Here is an 18975-nt window from a genome sequence, read left to right on the forward strand (position 1 = left end):
ATGTTTAATTCCTATTTTAATACAAGCTCTGTCCTAAGAGCCTGCTGGGAAGAAAATCTTTGCTGTGTGTCTATGACACAAAGAACTTAACACATAAAAAAAAAAAAATCTGATGATAAGGACTAGAGCAGCCTTTATTCAAGTAAAATTTTAAGAATCATAATAAAAAGAACCTTTCTAGTATTACCTAAATTTTAATTTCTCACCAACACCTTCTATGGACAGAGTTGGCTAGTTTTACTGATGACATTTTATATAATGTACCCCACTTTTTTTCATCACATTCTCCTTCTTCATCCAAAAATTAAAAAAAAATGAAAATAAAAAAAGCAACCAAGAACAAAACATTTCCCTCCATCCTGCAATTGTATCTAAAAAAAGGAATTACTCATCAAAACTGCAGTGGACGTTTGTCTGCAGACACTTCCTGACCATTGATTTATTTGGCTGTGTATTTTTTTTTAAATGCACATTTAAGATTGCAACCTCTGCAGTGCGGGTCAGCCCTGGCGCTGGCTGCGGGCCGTCTAAGGTTTCTCCCAGAGTGCAGTTACAACACCACGTGAATTGATTTTCTCTGCAGTGACCGCTCCAGCCTGGCTGGCACCACAGCTGCCTCCCAACACGTCTCATTAAGGTGCGAGGCAAATGACAGCAGCTGGTGTCAGATTATGAGGTGTTTTCAACCACGAAAACACAGCCCCTCCATCTTTCAAGGCAACACTAAATCATTTAGATGGTATTGTTTTTCGGGTAAGAGCATTATTTTGAAACCAAGACGAACTTTCGGGTTGGAAGGGGCCCCCGGCTTTCTCTGGAGCTCGGAGGACATCAAGCATTTGTGAGATCACTTTTCTCCCACCTGCACTGTTTGGAAGTACTTGTTGCCGGGTAACAGTTTAGCAGCCATGTTCAAGGGCTGGGGGATTTTTTTTTTTTTAATATATATATAGATATCTTTTAAAATTCTTTTAAATGTTCTATACACTATTGGGGGCTTGTACACGATTTGTTCCCCTTGGAATGCAGTTAGCAAACTCTTTTACCAGATGCATAATATTAAAATGGTGTGAAATAATATTGCAATGTACAGGTTGTTCTATTCAGTTGCTCTCGGCCTGGATCTTGCCGCCGTCCTCCGAGAGGTCTGCAGAGCTTCCTGCCCTGACAGCTGTGGGCTCCTCAAAATTCCCAGAAGCCTCGGAGTCCACTCTGGAGCGCTTGAACCTGCGGTCGGGATACTGGCTGTTGTCGAAAGGCATGCGATGGACACAGAGAACGTGGGTCTTCAGATTCCCCTTCTGAGAGGCACTGTAGGGACAGTATCGGCACTGGAAAGGCCTGTGACCTGCGGGCAGAAGAAGAGGCTGGTCAGGGATGCTGTTAATGCCCTCTCTCACTCCCTGTCTGCAAAGGACCATAACTGCTATCACCAACATTATCAATGTTGTTGTTATTACTACTTTGTGGAACTCAAATAGTAAAGGATTGAAAAGCAGCAATGTATTAACCAGATAAACTGGGATGTAAAGATCTTTCCCTCCTAGTCGAGAGTTTATAACCCAGATTTTCTAGGTGATAGCAGAAAAAGCTCTTAATACCTGGACATTTTTCTATAAAGGGATAGTGGGTAAATAGCATAAGCTTTACAGACCGAGAGGCAAAGGTATTATGTAGCTACTGAAGGAACAGGCGGGGAAACAATTTCCCTGGTCTTTTCAGTGATTAAATAGAAAACTTTATTTATGGACATGGAAATATGAACTTCATATGATTTTCGCGTGTAATGAAATATTATTATTCTCATTTGGATGTTTTTTTTCCCATTTAAAAAAAATGTAAAAATCATTCCTGGATCATAGGCTCTGCAAAGATGGAGAATGGGCAGACGCAGCCCACAGTGGAGGCTTTGCACAGTGACCTCTGCACAAAAACTAACTCCCTCCCGCCATCCTGGGAGCCCTACTCCGGCCAGCTCACTTCCTTTTTGGTTTGGGTTGTTTTTTCACCACTGTACTAACGAAGACGGTTCACTTTCTTATGTTCCCAGTAACTCTTTATTGACGAGCAAACCAAGAATTAGCGAGGGCTTTTGTCCTTGGGGCTGGGACAAGAGAAGGACATCACCCACTCCCCACTCCTGGACACAGCTGGGAAGCCTGGGCTAGCAGGGTTTGCAGAATCTGAGGGCTTTGGGAAAGGCAACAGAAGTTTTCAGAGGATGAGTCGATGAGGCCCGTGTGAGTTTTCAAGATGGTGAAGACTGACCCTCCACATGGAATATTCCTAGAAAGGTTCTAATTTGGCACAGAAGACAGATTCTTGTGGGAATCCGCCTAATCCTCCCAGCTTGTCCTCCCTGCTCTGATGCACCCCAGCCACGCGCACAATCTGCCATCTTGAGGGACTCAGAAGCATCTGTTTGGGGATGTGGTGACAGAGCAGTGGCCTGGGAAGCTGACATGCCATTCCTGGAAGCTCCATTGCTGTCCCATCCAGCACCCAGAAAGGTCAAGGCCCAGGGCTGGGTTTCATTTGCTCAGAAAAATAAACAAGGAAATAAGTGGACCAACCATTTGCTCCAGAAAACAACCAAGCAGCTTGTTCAGCACTTTGTCTAGAGCGGGAATAGCCATCCTGTGTGTCTACTTAGCAAAACAGTCTTGTTCCTGAGGATCAGGAGGCCAACCAAACTGTGGAAGCTGAAACTCGACTTCCCACTAAAGCTGCACCCAATGCCCAATTCTGGCTTCCTTGGTGGGCTTCTGGAATTCACGCTCGCCTCCGTCCCTCATAGACAACTGCTGTGCAGCACCCATCCATTCTACCTGTTGAAGTTTTTCTTTTCCAAAGTCTCCGTTAGAGCCCAGGCCAGCGAGTACCAATTCTTGCCTAGACTGGGAACACGGCAGCCCGAGGACGGGCCTATGCGCTTCCAGATCCCACTTCCAGTCCCATCTCCCTAGGGACAGGCTTAGAGGACGCCGCTAAGGCAGCTGCTTGGCTGCCAATCCCTTTGCCCCAAATCTTCAGTGATCACCTGCCTTTAAAGAATGGTCAAGATTTTCCCTGCTCAATCCTGACCACATCTCCATCTTCCCCTAGAGCATGCCCTCCTTAGCCCAACGCCAGACCAAACACGAGGTGGTCTCTACAAACAGACTTCTTCCTTCACTGTGGTCTCGCACATGTGTGCTACTCTCTGAAACGTCATCCTGTTATCTGCAGGCTCAAACCCCACTCCTTTGTTAAGGTGTGTTCAATAGGAAGCCTGCTTTGTATGCTGGGGCCTATAGGCCTCCCCCAAACACCCTGACTTCCTGAGGCTGAAACCCTAACCAGCTTAGCGTCATGAGTGCCGAGCCCAGTATCTGGTGCAGAGTGGGCGGGTGTGAGTGATCTATTACTTACTGCTTCACCTTGCCTTTGTTTCTGAAGGAATTATACATTTTTGGAAAGTGTTCCCACTTCTTTCGTTCCTACTACAGTACCTAACACAAGGTTGAATCTAATCAACTTCCCCTCTTGAAAAATCCAACCTACAAACCATGGACTTTGGAGTTAAGAGCAAAAGAAAACAGAAGAATATTGCACTGGCCCCAAACGCCCCCAACAGCCTCACACAGCAGCAGAGGACAGATACTCAGCACCCTGGGTTTGCCAAGTAAGAGAAGATCAATGTCTTTATATTATGGAAATAATTTACCAATGGAGAATATCACAAGGGTATCAGGTAAGTCTTTAGAGTTCCTAATTCCAAGTAATAAGTAAACATAAAAGATGAAACCAAAGCCTTTGGTGCCATGATGCGAAGAGGCTAGAACTATGAAGCTAAGTGATCAAACCCCAGTACTGTTGACCAGGTCCACCCTGGTTCACCACAGTCATGGTGGTTCTTCCGTTCTCCACTACTTCTGTTCATCAGCCAAGCTGTTAAACACTATTTTCTATTGTCATTACAGAAAAACAAACGTAGATATGAATTGCTTCAGCCTCTGGAAGCCGTATTTCCAAGAACTACATCACCACAGGGCCCAGGCAACATTCGTCTCACCAAGCTAAATGAGGAACCTCAGCTACCACCTTTATTTGCAATGAAAGCCTTTTTGCATTGACCAACTTGCTATAAAAGCACTTAGTCCATTTTTTTCCCCCATGAATTGATTTTAAAATATTAATCGTGACCTTATCCTATGGTTATATTTTGAATCTATACTTCTTGGTAATAGGCAAGATATATAATAATTCTGGCAGATTTGGATCCATCAGTGGTCAAAACATTAGTATTGAAGTGGTTTCATTTAATTTCAGAAATCTATATGTAAATGCCCTAAAGTTACACTGGTATATGTTTGCAGAAGGAAGCTTACACCACACTGGAATCGGAATAATCCTCATCTTGTAAGTAAAGGCTATGTAGTTAACACCAGTGATACCTAAAGACCCTGAAAGTCTATATTCCACGGTTCTTTGCATATATTTTTGCATGTTTACCCATACATTTGAGCGTTGTGACAGCTTTTTCAATGGGTGACGTCAGCCCTATTGTATAGATGAGAGAGTTAAAATACAGTGAACAGAAAATTTGACAGTACAGTACAACAAATTTCCAAAGGATATAAAGTAATAAGATCCTTTAGTCTTCAAAAATCCTCACAAGGACTATGATTAGAATTATTTTAGAAAGGGTGAAGTGGCTCATACCTGTAATCCCAGCAGTCTGGGAAGCTGAGGAAGGAAGATCCCTTGAGTTCAAAAGTTCTAGACCAGCCTGAGCAAGAGCAAGACTCTGTCTCTACTAAAAATAAAAAAACTAGCCGGGTGTAGCAGCAGGTGCCCGCAGTTCCAGCTATTTGGGAGGCTGAGGCAGGAGGATCACTTGAACTCAGAGTTTGAGGTTGCTATTGGCTAGGCTGATACCAGGGCACTCTAGCCTGGACACAAAGTGAGACTCTGTGTCCAAAAAAAAAAAAAGAATGTTTGTCGGTAGGACAGCACACACACATTGTGTACTTTACATACACTTACATTTTGTTATATATAGAAAATTATTTATATATGTCATTTATGTAACACACATCTTTCTAAGGTGTTTGTTGAAAGGGTCCCAGGATGCTGATGAGGAAGAAAGTTCTATGTAGAAGTGAAAGGTCCATCACAAGCCAAGTTGCCTGGGAGAAGCTATGATGGTTCCAGAAGGCATGGTGTGGTGTTTTTCCAGAAATCAAATACAAATCAGAGGCTAATCCATTGATGATGAGAACATATATCCCCAAACAGAAATCTACTATTATGCAAAGGACTTTGGGACACCTAACAGGTTTCCGAGTCCAGCTAAATCTGGATGAAAAATTCCGAACTTCTCTACACTGTTCCCTCACGTGAAACCCCTGATGAACACATGAGGATGTTGCGATCTTTCTGCTTTTAGACAAAGAACACTGAGAGACGTCAGAACAAACCCCCTCACCGAGCGGTGGTTTTGCTACTGATGAATACTTTGCTACCCATTTCATGTCCTTTGACAGACAAAGAGACCCTCATGAAGGCAGAGGCTGCAAGAGGGGCTCATGGAAAACGGCTGGAGTTTTCTGATCTTTCTGCTGAGCCGGCTGTTGGGTTTGGAGGAAATCAGATCTCTGGGTGGAGGTAGGTTATCCCATCCCCAGAGAAGAAGTCACTGTAGCCCTCAGGGTGACAGGGCAGACCCTCAGTGGCCTGCAAACTCCCATCCATCCTGTTTTAGTGGGAGCTAAGAGACCAGCGACGCTGCCTGCATCGTCTGGGCAGGCTGGACGTGGAGTTGGGGATTGCCCCAGATCTAGAGCTGGCGGTGAAGATGCTGACGTCCATCTGTGTCCAACAAGCAGAAGCCTTCACACAGGGCTAAAAGCAGTACTGTTTCATGGCGGTTGGATTAGAGAGAATAGGACACCCACTCCTGCAATTCCCCATCGGAGAGACCACAGGCCACGGCTCCTCCCCGTTTGTACCCTGCTGAGAAGCACCACGCTCCAGGGCTGGCCTTTGGTCAAATATGAAGACGCAGGGCTCTCTTTGTTTCTGGCACCTTTGCTTTGCTTTCAGAGACCTCCTCTTCCACAGGGACCCTCTCAGGCCTGGGCAGCCCCTGGGGCCCAAACCCCCGGATTGAGCAGCACCCTCACCTTCAGCGATCTCCCTCTGTCCTGGAGCAAGTACTTGACCTCTGAAAGCTTTAACTTGCTGCACCTTGAGAATGGGGCAAATCTACTAATTCCCACACCAAAGGAACGTCGTGGGCATCTCATGAAATAACATGGCACATTAGTAAATGAAAAAACTAGTGGCCGGGTGCCGTGGATCATGAATGTAATTCCAGCGCTCTGGGAGGCCGAGGGAGGTGGATTGCTTGAGCTCAGGAGTTTGAGACCAGACTGAGCAAGAGCGGGACCCTGTCTCTATTAAAAGTAGGGGAAAAACTAGCAAGATTAGGACTTTGAGGTTGCTGTGAGCTATGACACCATGGCACTCTACCCAGACGAACAGAGTGAGATTCTGTCTCAAAAAAAAAAGAAAAGAAAGAAAGGAAGGAAGGAAGGAAGGAAGGAAGGAAGGAAGGAAGGAAGGAAGGAAGGAAGGAAGGAAGGAAGGAAGGAAGGAAGGAAGAAAAATGGTAAACAACCATGTAAATGTCAGCTGTTTATCAGTATTACGGTGGCTGTTTGCTTATCGTCATCATGCTATTTATCTAAACTGGCTCAGGGGAGGCTCTGTTTGTTCATCAAAAACACTGATTCAAGCCAGGTGTGGTGGCTCATCCCTAATTCTGTCTAGCACTTTGGGAGGCCAAGGCAGGAGGATTGCTTGAAGCCAGGAGTTTGAGGCCAGCCTGGGCAACATAGAGAGACCCTTCTTCTACAAGATATCTAAAAATAAGTTTGGCCAGGCATAGTGGTGCACCTGTAGGCCCAGCTACTGAAGAGACTAAGGCAGAAGGACCACTTGAGGTTGCTGAGAGCTACAATGGTGCCACTGATCTCTAGCCTGGATGACAGAGACCCTGTCTCAAAAAAAAAGAAAAGAAAAGAAAGTCTCTATTCAACAAGTGCTTGGTGTGTCACTGTTCTGTGCTGGCCTGACTTTTAGGTGGTTGGATTAAAGTGCAAGGGATTGCCTCCCCTTGGGGCCTTTGGACGTGAAAAACTGAAAGCTCTTCAAAGTCTAAAGGCACATGCTATGGGCAGTTGTGTTTCACTGGGCTGAAGTCCAGCACATGTGGGTTGGAATTTGCTGCTGGGCAGGCCTCTGGCTGGAAGGAACTCCTGTTTTCAAGGACAGGGCTAGGTCTGCAGAAGTCTGGGTCCACATGGCCCTTGGAGGCCATACAGTTTGTGATGTGGCTGAGGCTAAGGACATGACCCCTCCGTGTCCCTGCAGCCTTCTCTTTTTTAAAGCCCCTGAGGACAGCCTTCTGGCCCCCAGGCAGTTCTCTCTGGTCTCCAAGTGCTTCACATTCTGTCCTGCCTCAAGTCCTTGCTCCATCCCCTCTGTCTGGAAGGCGCACTGCCCCGACCTCCTTCACTAACTGAGATCTCATCCTTCAGCCCCCAGCACAGGTGCTTCTGCCTTAGGAAGACTCCCCTGATTTTTTAGCCCCTCCGTGGTGGCCATGGGACACATCACAGCGAGCTCTGTTTGTCCTCGATGCAACTTCTGACAGCAGAAGCTGGACGTGGAAAATGCCACGGCCATCTTCCCCACAGGGTAGACTGCCAGCTCTGTGGGGGCAGGGCCTGGCTTTTCTATGGGGGCTGTTTTGTTTTTCTGATTATTGGTGTTACTCACCACCCAGCACGGTGCTGGGCACCCTGTACTCCAAACAAAGGAATGGATAATTGAGAGAGGTGCCACAGGAGGGAACGGGGGAGAGCGCAGTGTAACTGTAGGTGGAGAGACTGCCTGAGGCCGGGCACAGGGATGGGTGGCCGGGGCGGGTGCAGCATCCTAGGAACAGGTGAATGTCCTCCTGGAAGGGAAGTTCGGTGGGGAAGTTGAGCGGGGCCAGGCTCACAGGGGGAAGAAAGGTGGGAATTCCTTGCCAGGGCTGCAAGTTCACAGCTGCCCAGATGCCTCAGTGACCTGAGCCTGTAGCCGGCCCCCAGCCCTGATGGTATGGCCAGACGGGGCCCCCCTAAGCATCCGCCCCCACCTCACTCACCTCTCTCTACCTCTCACTTTGAGGCCATCAACATTTCCCATCACTGCCACGTGAAAAGTAAGTACATCATACGTTAATTTGTATTGTCACTGTGCTGTAGAGCCGTGGTAAAGAGTGCATTCATTTTTAATCCACTATGAATAATATATAAATATGTATACAGTGCGGAGGGTCAGAAGTAAGGAGAAAGCAAGTCGAATATTGTTTATAACAAAAGTGGGAAAACCAGATATTTTTCTTACTTGCCACGATGGAAATATCTGCTCTTTCTCCTGCACCTAAGGGGGAGCGGAAAATGCCTGCCCTTGGGGGGACCATCCATTCATTACAGCTCCACACTGTGGGCAGCTGGTTTCACGGCCGAGACGGGACGTGTCTGCAGGGCCTCTGGACATTCCAGACCTGAGCTGGCTTCTCCTCTGGTGCGGGGCTGGGGATGAGAAAGTGAGGCTGGGGAGGTGAGCAGCCTCTGGTGTTCCAAACCTCCCCAGAGCACTGTCACTGGAGTGGCTGTGGTGGGTCCTCATGAGGCCAGCAGGGAGATGGGGCAGAGAGATGTCTTCCTGTTTCTCAGATATGCAAACCTGGGCCCCGAGACATATATAACTGTCCACTGTCAGGTCCACACTGTTAACTAGTGTCTGATCAGAAATGGACCTGATGTCTGAGATGCAGATGCTCACCTCCGCCACCCGCAGATGCTCACCTCCGCCACCTGCAGCCTCAGCCAGCAGGGCTCTGGCTGGAAGAGCCTCTGAAGAGGGGGTGGTCCCAGGAGGCTGTCCGTGAACACCTGCACACCGTGTGTGTGTGTGTGTGTGTGTGTGCACAGGCACACACGTGCTTGGGCATCAGTCACACACCACGCCTCCTGGCAGGCGGCCCCCTGTGGCCCCAGAAACCCCTCAAAACCTGGCACTGAGCACACAGTGTTCCTTCTTTTTGAACAATGGGATCACGAAATGTGTCTGAGCTCTTCCCCCCATGGGTGTCGACATCCACCTTCATGGTGCTGGATGCTGGAGGGGACCAGGCGATGAAGTGGCGAGAAGGATTTCTCAGAGGTGGCGTCCATACACGGGGCTATGAGACTTGGGAAAGGGCTTTCTAACACCACCACTGTCCCACTGGACACCTTGAAACTATGTACTTTCACAAAATGCACCCTGGAGAGTAAGAAAATGTCTCTCCATCAATGGCTATGATAGAAAGTCAGCACCCCAGAGGTGGGCCCTGCCCACCTGGGCTTGGCGGTAACAGCAGGTTGACCAGCAGGTGGGTCCTGTAGGATGGCCATCTAGTCTCCTCTTTGGGCCCCGAAGCCCCAGGCCCTCACCTGCCGCTCCCTCTGAGTATTTACCACTTTGTCTCTGCAGCTGCAAACTGGAAGGGCCCTCCAGGGTAGCCTCTTCCAGGTTCAAGAGGCTGGGCAGGGACAGCTGGACAGGGGAGAGAATACAGAAGGAGACACTGGGCCACTGAGAGAGCCATTTCCTCAGATGCACATATTTTTTCTTAACTTCCTTAATTCTACATAGTCAAGAATGTTCCAATCAGGTTCATAATTTCTGTTTTCAGTTTTTTAAAAAAAATATTCATCCATCTCATCAAAGATGCTAAAACACTTTGGAATATCCTTAGTACAAATAATTTTAGGTTTTAAATTTCCTGTGATTTGGGTTTTAATTTAGAAGACTACCCCCCAAAAAGTACTTATTTTAAAAGTGAATTTTGATCCACGTGGTAATGGATTGAAGACATCTGTGTGAACTCATGTTTAGCTTAAAATATGTAATACAGATACGTGTGTACACAAGGCTAGTGTACGAGCTTATATTTCCTTGTTCTGTCAGCTGAGAGGGCTTAAAAGTGATGACATTTATTTCTCAATCCATTTTCAAAAAGGAAGAAGGAACCAGGACTCTTTGGAGAAATTTCTGATTGGAGGACTGGGGTGGGAGGTATACAAGATGCTTTTTGAACCAAAAAGTAAGGAGGTGCTAGGCTGGGCTTGGTGGCATATGTCTGCAACCCAGCACTCTGGGAGGCCAAGGCAGGAGGATACCTTGAGCTCAGAGGTTTGAGACCAGCCTGAGCAAGAGCAGCACTCTCCATCTCTACTAAAATTAGAAAAACTAGCCAGGTGCCGTGGTGTACACCTATAGTCCCAGCTACTAGGGAGGCTGAAGGAGGAGGATCGCTTGAGCCCATGAGTTTGAGGTTGCAGTAAGCTAGGGGCTGACAGCGTGCTGCTCTACCCAGGGCAACAGAGTGAGACTCTGTCAACAAAAAAAAAAAGGAAAAGGAAGGAAGGAAGAGGGGAGGGAGGGAAGAGGATAGGAGGGGAGGAAGGAAGGACTCAGGAACAAAAAAAAAAAACAGAAACCCACATTGACAAGATTGAGGGGGAATCTAGGGGTGCATGACAGTATCACAGAACAGCTGATGGAGCCCCACTGCCCAAAGCTGGAGCAACTTGAACAACAAAATAAATAACATGATATCAGATTATAACCTAAAGTATAAACAAATACCCACAAGTCATAGTGATATAAATCAGCAGTCCCTAACTTTTTGGCACCAGGGACCAGTTTCATGAAAGACAATTTTCCCACAGACCTTGGTGGGAGGATGGTTTTGCTATGAGTCTGTAAGCAATGGATTTGTTATGGCCTCTGTTTAGTCAAACCTCTCTACTAATGAGAATCTGCATTTGCAGCCGCTCCCCAGCACCGGCATCTCCACCTCAGCTCCCCCTCAGACATCAGGCATCAGAACTCATAAGGCATCAATGCATGGGACTCATAAGTCCCTCCAATGCATGGTTTACAGCAGGCTTCCTGCTCCTAGGAGAATCTAACTCTCTGCTGATCTGACCAGAGGTGGAGCTTGGGCGGTGATACGAGGGATGGAGAATGGCTGCAAATACAGATGAAGCTTCCCTCCTGCTCTGAGGCTGGTTCCTAAAGGCTATGGAGGGATACTGGTCCACCACCCAGGGGCTGAGGACTGCAGCCTGAAAGGATTGAATCACCCCCTCCCCTCCTCTTCTCTTCTTCTTTCTGGGCTATAATTGTGTTATATCTTTTGCGTGGGTGATTATATATTTATATATTGATTTCATAACAGTGTTGAGTACATTGGGTATTTTTTTTTCCATTTTTGAGATACTTTACTGAGAAGAATACAATCCAGCTCCATCCATGTAAACATAAAAGAGGTAAAGTCGGGCGGCACCTGTGGCTCAGTGAGCAGGGCAGCAGCCCCATATACAGAGGGTGGTGGGTTCAAACCCAGCCCCAGCCAAACTGCAACAACAACAACAAAAAAAATAGCCGGGCGTTGTGGCAGGCGCCTGTAGTCCCAGCTACTCAGGAGCCTGAGGCAGGAGAATCGCCTAAGCTCAGGAGTTGGAGGTTTCTGTGAGCTGTGTGACGCCACGGCACTCTACCGAGGGCAATAAAGTGAAACTCTGTCTCTACAAAAAAAAAGAGGTAAAGTCTCCATCTTTTTATGGCTGCATAATATTCCATGGTATACATGTACCACAATTTGTTAATCCATTCGTGGGTCAATGGGCACTTGGGCTGCTTCCATGACTTAGTGATCATGAATTCGGCTGCAATAAACATTCTTGTGCAAATGTCTTTGTTGTAAAGTGATTTTTGGTCATCTGGATATATATCTAGTAGAGGAATTCCGGGACTGAACACAACAATGAAATAAGTGAGGTGAAGGCTATGTTAACCAGTTTGATGTAAACATTCCAAATGGTATATAAAATCAGCACATTGTACCCCATAAATGCAGTAATGTACACAGTTATCATCTAATTAAAAAAAAAAAGAACTTAAGGGAGGCGCCTGTGGCTCAGTTGGTAAGGCGCCGGCCCCATATACCGAGGGTGACGGGTTCAAACCCGGCCCCGGCCAAACTGCAACCAAAAAATAGCTGGGCGTTGTGGTGGGCGCCTTTAGTCCCAGCTACTCGGGAGGCTGAGGCAAGAGAATCGCTTAAGCCCAGGAGTTGGAGGTTGCTGTGAGCTGTGTGAGGCCACGGCACTCTACCGAGGGCCATAAAGTGAGACTCTGTCTCTACAAAAAAAAAAAAAAAAAAAAAAGAAAAGAAAGATACAATTTTTCTCTATTTCAAAAAAAAGAAAGGATTGAATCAATAAATACAAGGGGAAAAACAGACAAATGCCTTGTACATTCTGAGTAATTTATGGAGACACTCCTCCCTCCAGTCCTTAAATGTGGGCTGTGTACAGTGACTTCCTTCCAAACAGCCCAGCATGGAAGGGGCAGGGGGACCGAGTTCAGAGGAGAAGTCTAACAAACACCTGCACCTTGACCACAGCCAAGTGACCAAGGTCAAGTTGATAGTATGAAGCCTTGGTGAGGAGAATGGAAATTTACCCCTGGGGTCTTTCTTCCCCAAACCCATAACCCTAGTCTAAACATTAGAAATTACAATTGAGGGACATTTGTCAAAATACTCAAAACCATGAAGGCCGTGAAAAACAAGAGCTGTCACAGCCAAGGAGAAGCCACGGAACGTGACAACTTATGCAATGTGGCATCCTGGCACAGAACAAGGATATTAGGTAAAAGGTAAGGGAATATGAATAAATGTGGACTTTATTTAATAATAATATCTGCATACTGCTTCATTAATTATGGCAAACGAACCCTTACTGCTGTGAGATGCTAATAATAGTGAAACACGGCCATGTGGTCTATGAGAGATCTTCTGTACTATCTGTGCAACTGTTTTCAATAAATCCAAATCTATACTAAAATAAAAAGTTTAGTTTGAAAGTTTCTTAAAAAGTGAAAGTTATGGATTTTTGGTGACCAGGGAAAGCCCAGTACCCCACTCACATCGGGAAACGCCCAAAGCTAAGAGAATGATTCCAAGGTCACAGAGCCAAGATGTGACCCTGAGCTTCTCCTGGGGACCCTTCAAACTCAAAGGAGAGGCCATGGCACATCGACAGGCTGTGTGACCTGCCATAAGGAGCAGGGAGGGAGGCACTGCAGGGTGGAGAAGTAATGAGAGCCCTGCTAGGAAGCTTGCAGGAAGCACCACCGTGGGCCCTCAAGACCAACGCCAGGGCAGAAACCCTATCTGTGTCCTGTGGGTTGCGTGTGCTCTTGGGCCAGCTATTGGACATGTCCGAGTCTCAATTTTCTCATCTGTAAAATTGGTGTAATAACAATAGCTCACTACTAGTGCTGTTGGGAGGACCAGATGAGGTGAGAACCTTAAGACGTTCAGCCCACGTGCAGTGCGTAAAGACAGTGAGACGTTATCGGTGGCTCACACCTGTGATCCAGCACTCTGGGAGGCCGAGGCAGGTGGATCACCTGAACTCAGGAGTTTGAGACCAGCCTGAGCAAGAGCAAAACCCTGTCTCTACTAAAAATAGAAAAACTAGCCAGGTGTTGTGGCAGGTTCCTATAGTCCCAGCTACTTGGGAGGCTGAGGCAGGATGATAGCTTGAGCCCAGGAGTATGAGGTTTCTATGAGCTACGACGCCATGGCACTGTATCCAGGGCGACAGAGTGAGACTCTGTCTCAGAGAGGGAGGGAGGGAGGGAAATGTCTGCCAAGTATAGTCAAAGTATATTAAAATACCCTTCTATTGAGTGTGTATTGTGTAGTCACCTGGACTTTGAGATAAACCATGTGCATTTTGCTTTAGCTGACAATGCCAACTGGAGTGCTGGGGTCTCCACCTGCCAGGCAGGGTCCCCGAGGCTCTGAGAGGCCATGCAGTTTGTATGCAGAGCCCGTGAGGGGCAGAGTGCAGCTTTGCACCAGGCCCTGTGGGCCTGCAGCCAGGACCCAGCCCACCACGTCCTGCTGTCCCTGAAGCTCCAGGTCCCAGCTCCGCCGAGCTTGAAAGCTTAGATGCAGCTGCATTCCAGGAGGGCATATGCAGGTGCTCCCTTACCAGGCCTGGCCTGTCCAGGGGTAGAGTCTCCCAGAGCTTTTTAGCTCAGCACCCCCCACACCCACCCAGCCACCTCACAGGGCAGCCCAGAACCTTCCGAGGAGTCTGGCCAGGGGCTGGCCTCCAGCTGGCCCTCTTCCTCTGCACCTCCACTCTCAAGCTTGGCCCTGTGCCATGCAAATTTTGTCCCCAGTCATGTTTGTGTGTTTGTCCAAGGCTGCCTCTGCTCTGTGGAGCCACCAGCCCGCCTGGGTGGTCAGGCCAGTCGCAGTGGCGTGCACGCCACAGTAACTATTGATCCGGAATCTTAAATCATCCCCTAGATTTTATGAAAGCATTTATGTTTATCATTAAATAACCTTCAAAGGGTCGATGAACTTGCATTCCTTTTTTGAAGATTTTTAGACACGTAATATAATAATACTCTAATGATACCCAGAGTTTGTCTCTGGGTGAGCGCATTTAATCCTGAAAGAGACACAGGGAGAAACCAAGAGAAGATGCCTGCCTTGGAGTGAGGGAGGAGCCCGGTGCAGAGGGGCCCGGCCCACCCCACTCCTCCAGACAGATGCTTTCTCCTCTCTCCAGCCTTGGGGGTGCGACACTGGGTGCTGGGAACTCTACGATTAAGAGATGGATTTTAAACGGAACCGAGATGACCACTTTTTAGGTTATTGGCCTTAGAAAGAAACTCGTGAATTCGTGTTGGGTGTTAGTGCTAAAACAAAGCTAGAGATTTCTTTTTAAGTTTTTCATAAACTCATTTTAAAATATTAAGTTAAATTATTAAGAGGGTCCTCGTAGATGGCAAAAATGAGAGGGAGTCTAAAATTAGCAGCGCACCACCTACAATTCACACTTTTAATCTTCATATCTTTCCTCCTTAGGAATATCGGGCTAAATATAGTTATCTGAATCCCTGTGCCAACAAGATGGGCTATAAGGCTGTAAGGAATTTAGCAGAAGAGGTAATGGCCAGCCCTGTCCCTGTAAACCCTCTTCTGGACACCATCAAGTCCATTGGGTCCAGCCTTCCCAAGGACATCAGTGAGGACTCCTGGAGTGGGAGGCGGCTACACCCTACACACCAAAATCCCATTTGTATGTGCGCCCAGCCCTCTTCTCTTAGCCCTTCATGGTTTCCAACTGTAATCCCTCCTTACCTAATACCCACTGTTGTTCCTGCTACACAGTTGCCCACCCCCAGCCCCTGAATTGTCTCCCAGAGGGACCCTCCAAAGCTCCACTTCTCCTTGAAGCCTTTCTCAGGACCCACCCAGCCTGCAGTGCACCACTGATCTGAGGAACCACACAATTAGGCACGTAATTACGTTCTGGCAGGCCCTGCTCACTAACAGCTTCCTGTGATGCAGGCTTGCTGGGTCTTGTCCTCCTGCCTAGGAGGCTGGAAGCTCCTGCAGGAGCAGGGGGTGGGTGAAAAGGAGGTGAAAGTTGTTCCCTGTAAGCACCTGCCCTTGTGAGGTGCACGTGTGTCTCCACCTCCTGCACCCTCCTCGGAGCCTTGCACGTGGCTTCCCTCATTGGTGCAAGCTACACCTCTGAACAGGTGGTCCTGTCGCCCTCCCTGGGCTGTGCGCCCTCCCTGAAACATCCCACGCTACCCTGCTGATTTCTGCATGTGCCCGGGGCTCTTGGAGGTCCTTGTGCGACCCCAGTCCCAGCCACCACCCTCCCATTCCCCACATTTCATGGAGGGCCACCCAGACTTGGTCATTTTCAAGCATTGACTGAGCAGCTTTCATCCCGTTTCCCGCCAGAAAAACTCAGTCTCTCTATAGAAGCTCTCCAAACCACACCCTGTCCTCCCCCTCCCCCCCTCCACCTTAACCACTTCCTGCATGGGGCAGGGATGGGTCTGCCCAACCTGCTTGGGAGCCCCCAAATCCCGCAGGCTGCCTCCCCATGGTAACCCAGTGGCAGTACCATAGATCCCATCTCTACTCTGGACACAGTACATTTGCCCTTCCCAGAGGTGATAGCTGGAGGAGCCCGCACATTTATTTTTTTTTTAGCCCCAACACTACTAAAAAAAAATGTAACGTACTCCCAATGTTAAATTACAAATAATAATAATAATTTCACATAAGAACATAGATTTCTAGTCTCTCCTGAGAAGTCAAAAGGTCTGGTGCAATATTCCCAGAGGCAGCAGAGCTGGGTCCCAGTAGCTCCTGCGGGCTGGAGCCGAGGTGGCATCCCTGCTGGGCTTCCCCAGCTGGGCATCGGTGGTGTTGGGGTTTCCAATCTCTGCTTTGTAGCTCCCTTGTCTCCCAACCAGTGTCAGGGGGACTGGGCAAGGCTTTTGTGTGTTTTTCTGCCCAGCAGACGGGTTTGCGTTCCTGCACACGCCCAGTGAAATAAACAAGTGGGTGGTCTCTGCTGGTTCAATGGTTTCCTGTTTTCCACTGTGCCGCTTAAAATGAACACATCAGCCCTTAATTGTAGTTTCTGTTTTATTGTACAATTTAAAAATGGGAGGGGGGCCAATATCGTAACTTGGCTTGTGCCAAGGGCATGCTGTGCACTGCATCCCACCAGAAATGACACAGGGTGTGGGGGGGGGGAGGGCAGACCTATGAAACCTTCAACACAAAATGCTTCAAGTAAATAAATATCCAATCCACAGAAAGCTGGTATCCAAGGTTATCTGCAGATAATTCACTACCTGTGCACATCTTTCAAAAAAAAAAAACATCATATGCATATATTTCTTGGGGGTGAGATGGGTGGTGGACCCATATGGGTTGCAATGCAGCTCACCAAAAAAGAGTGTTGCAAGAGCAGTCACATGCCATCACAATTCAGGGCCATTGTACTGTATTAATGCGAGTTTACGTGTTAGAGGGCCCAGCACCTCTCTCTTTCTCCATAAAGGATTCAGACAGCTCCATCCTCACCCACAGTCTATATCCATATACTAGATGGACTCACTGGATATATTTGAAATAGCCCAATTCAACAAACAGGTACTACAAACAATAAAAGATTTCGAAGTAAAAAGGAAAGATGGAAGCATAACTTTTCGATGTTCCGCCATCGTGGAGTGCCGCTGATGTTGTCACCGGCCAGAAATAAATAAATAAACAAATAAAGGCCTAGAAGAAAGGTAACTGGGTTTTTTAAATTTTTTTATGAAGTCACAAAGGAAATGCTACTCTCTTTTCTTCACTCTCCCTCTCTTTTATTTTCCCCCTATAAAAGGTTCTTTCTAAAATCAAAGGTGTCAGACTTTGCTTTCTTTTGCTGGCACCGTGATCTGGAATACGGCTGAGGAATGACAGATGTCTGCGCCCAGCTGCAGTGAAGCATGCTAAAGTTTCCCGTCTAATCCACTTATTTCTCTGTAGTCATGTAAACCAAAACAAATGGTCAGGGTTCTACTTTAGGGGGGAAAAAGCCCCCACAGCAGCAAGACGTAGTTGCATAATGTAACCCACACGCCATCTTGGTGTCATTTTTCCCTCCCGCAGGGGAAAAGGCACCTGGTGGGGAGAGACAGTGTCATTCCCCAAGAGGGACAGCTCATGCGTCCCTTCCTCGCATGAAAGTTTTCCCAAGGGAGGGGGAAATTGAGACAGGGTGAGGGCATCAGATTTGTGGGGAGGCCCCCAGAGAAGTACCATGTGGAAGCAGACACATCCACACACACACACACAAATACACACACACATCCCCAGGTTTGGGAGCAGCTAAACTAAGACACTCAGTTTAATCACCAGCACCATCGTTTTCAACTACTTGAATAAATCCAAAGGAATTATAAACGGAGCCCGTGTGTAATTAAAGTGAGGGTTGTTAGGCTCTTCATTTAATAAAACACTTGAAAAGAAAAGCCCTTGTAGGTTTAAGCAATGCCTCCGGGAGCAGGAGGGTAAGTGAGCTGGCGGGCCCTGCCCCTCCCCTGCCCGTGTAGCTCAGCCACCTCCTGAACCCTCTCCCCTTTAAATCTTGTAAGGAGCCGACGAGGATCAGGAGTCTCGGGGCTCTGTCACCGCCAGCAGTCCCAGCAGCTGCAAAGCGCTCTTTCAGCTCTAGTCACAAGAAAAGATGTGACGGATTTCGCCCATGGCAGAACGGCATCCCGTTTCTGGCCCTTCAGGCAAAAACAGTAAAGGCAAAGAGGAAAATTTGAGATTTCCCCCCTTAAACTTCCCACAACAACCTCAGCAAAACCACATGACTCGCCTTCTACAATCTCCCTGGTGTGTTCACTGCTACTTTGGCAGGGAATCAGAATTACTGTTATATAAATTCCATCTGATGCCAGAGCGACCATCTGTGAGTAAAACTGCTTTACCTACGTCTGCCTGCAAAGCCACTCTCCCAGAGACAAGGGAGAAGGGGAAAAAAAAATTTTTTGATTAATTTGCAGAATGCTTGTGATTTGCTCATATATTATTATAACTGCTCATCAGCACATGACAAATTCCCAGCCCTCGGTGCAGGCACCCGTTTGGTTTCAGCAGTTTCTTGTGTCGGCACCTGACAGACTGCAGGGCCTCTAATGACTTTCAGATGCTTACAAACAGTAATTCTATCTTCAGAATAAAAAAGAAAAATCCGTAGGAAGAAAAGAGGAGTGAGTTCGTCTATTTCATTTCCTTCCTGTATATCAACATGATTTAACTCTTAAGGGCAGGCCGCAGATCCTAGAGGGGCCCTCCCAGGCCTGGCCGTCACCGCCTGCAGAGACAAAGACCCCGTCTCCGGAGGGAAGGTGGAGGCTGGGGCAGCGGCCGCACCCGGAGTGGGGGTGATGCCAGGCCGCGCCAGGTGCCCACTGCCCGCCGCAGAG

The 18975-nt window shown here is 47.7% G+C and overlaps 1 protein-coding gene across 1 annotated transcript in view; it reads right to left on the bottom strand.

Moving 5' to 3' along the window:
- Positions 1–274: 274 nt before the first annotated feature.
- ZNF536 (zinc finger protein 536) overlaps positions 275–18975 on the bottom strand; it is a 336367-nt gene continuing 317666 nt past the window's right edge. The window contains exon 5 of the mRNA XM_053607794.1: positions 275–1348. Within this exon, the coding sequence (XP_053463769.1) occupies positions 1104–1348 (245 nt within the window). The 3' untranslated portion in view covers positions 275–1103. The remainder of the gene's footprint in view (positions 1349–18975) is intronic.

Source organism: Nycticebus coucang, chromosome 10 (assembly GCF_027406575.1).
Source record: "Nycticebus coucang isolate mNycCou1 chromosome 10, mNycCou1.pri, whole genome shotgun sequence".
Taxonomy (NCBI): domain Eukaryota; kingdom Metazoa; phylum Chordata; class Mammalia; order Primates; family Lorisidae; genus Nycticebus; species Nycticebus coucang.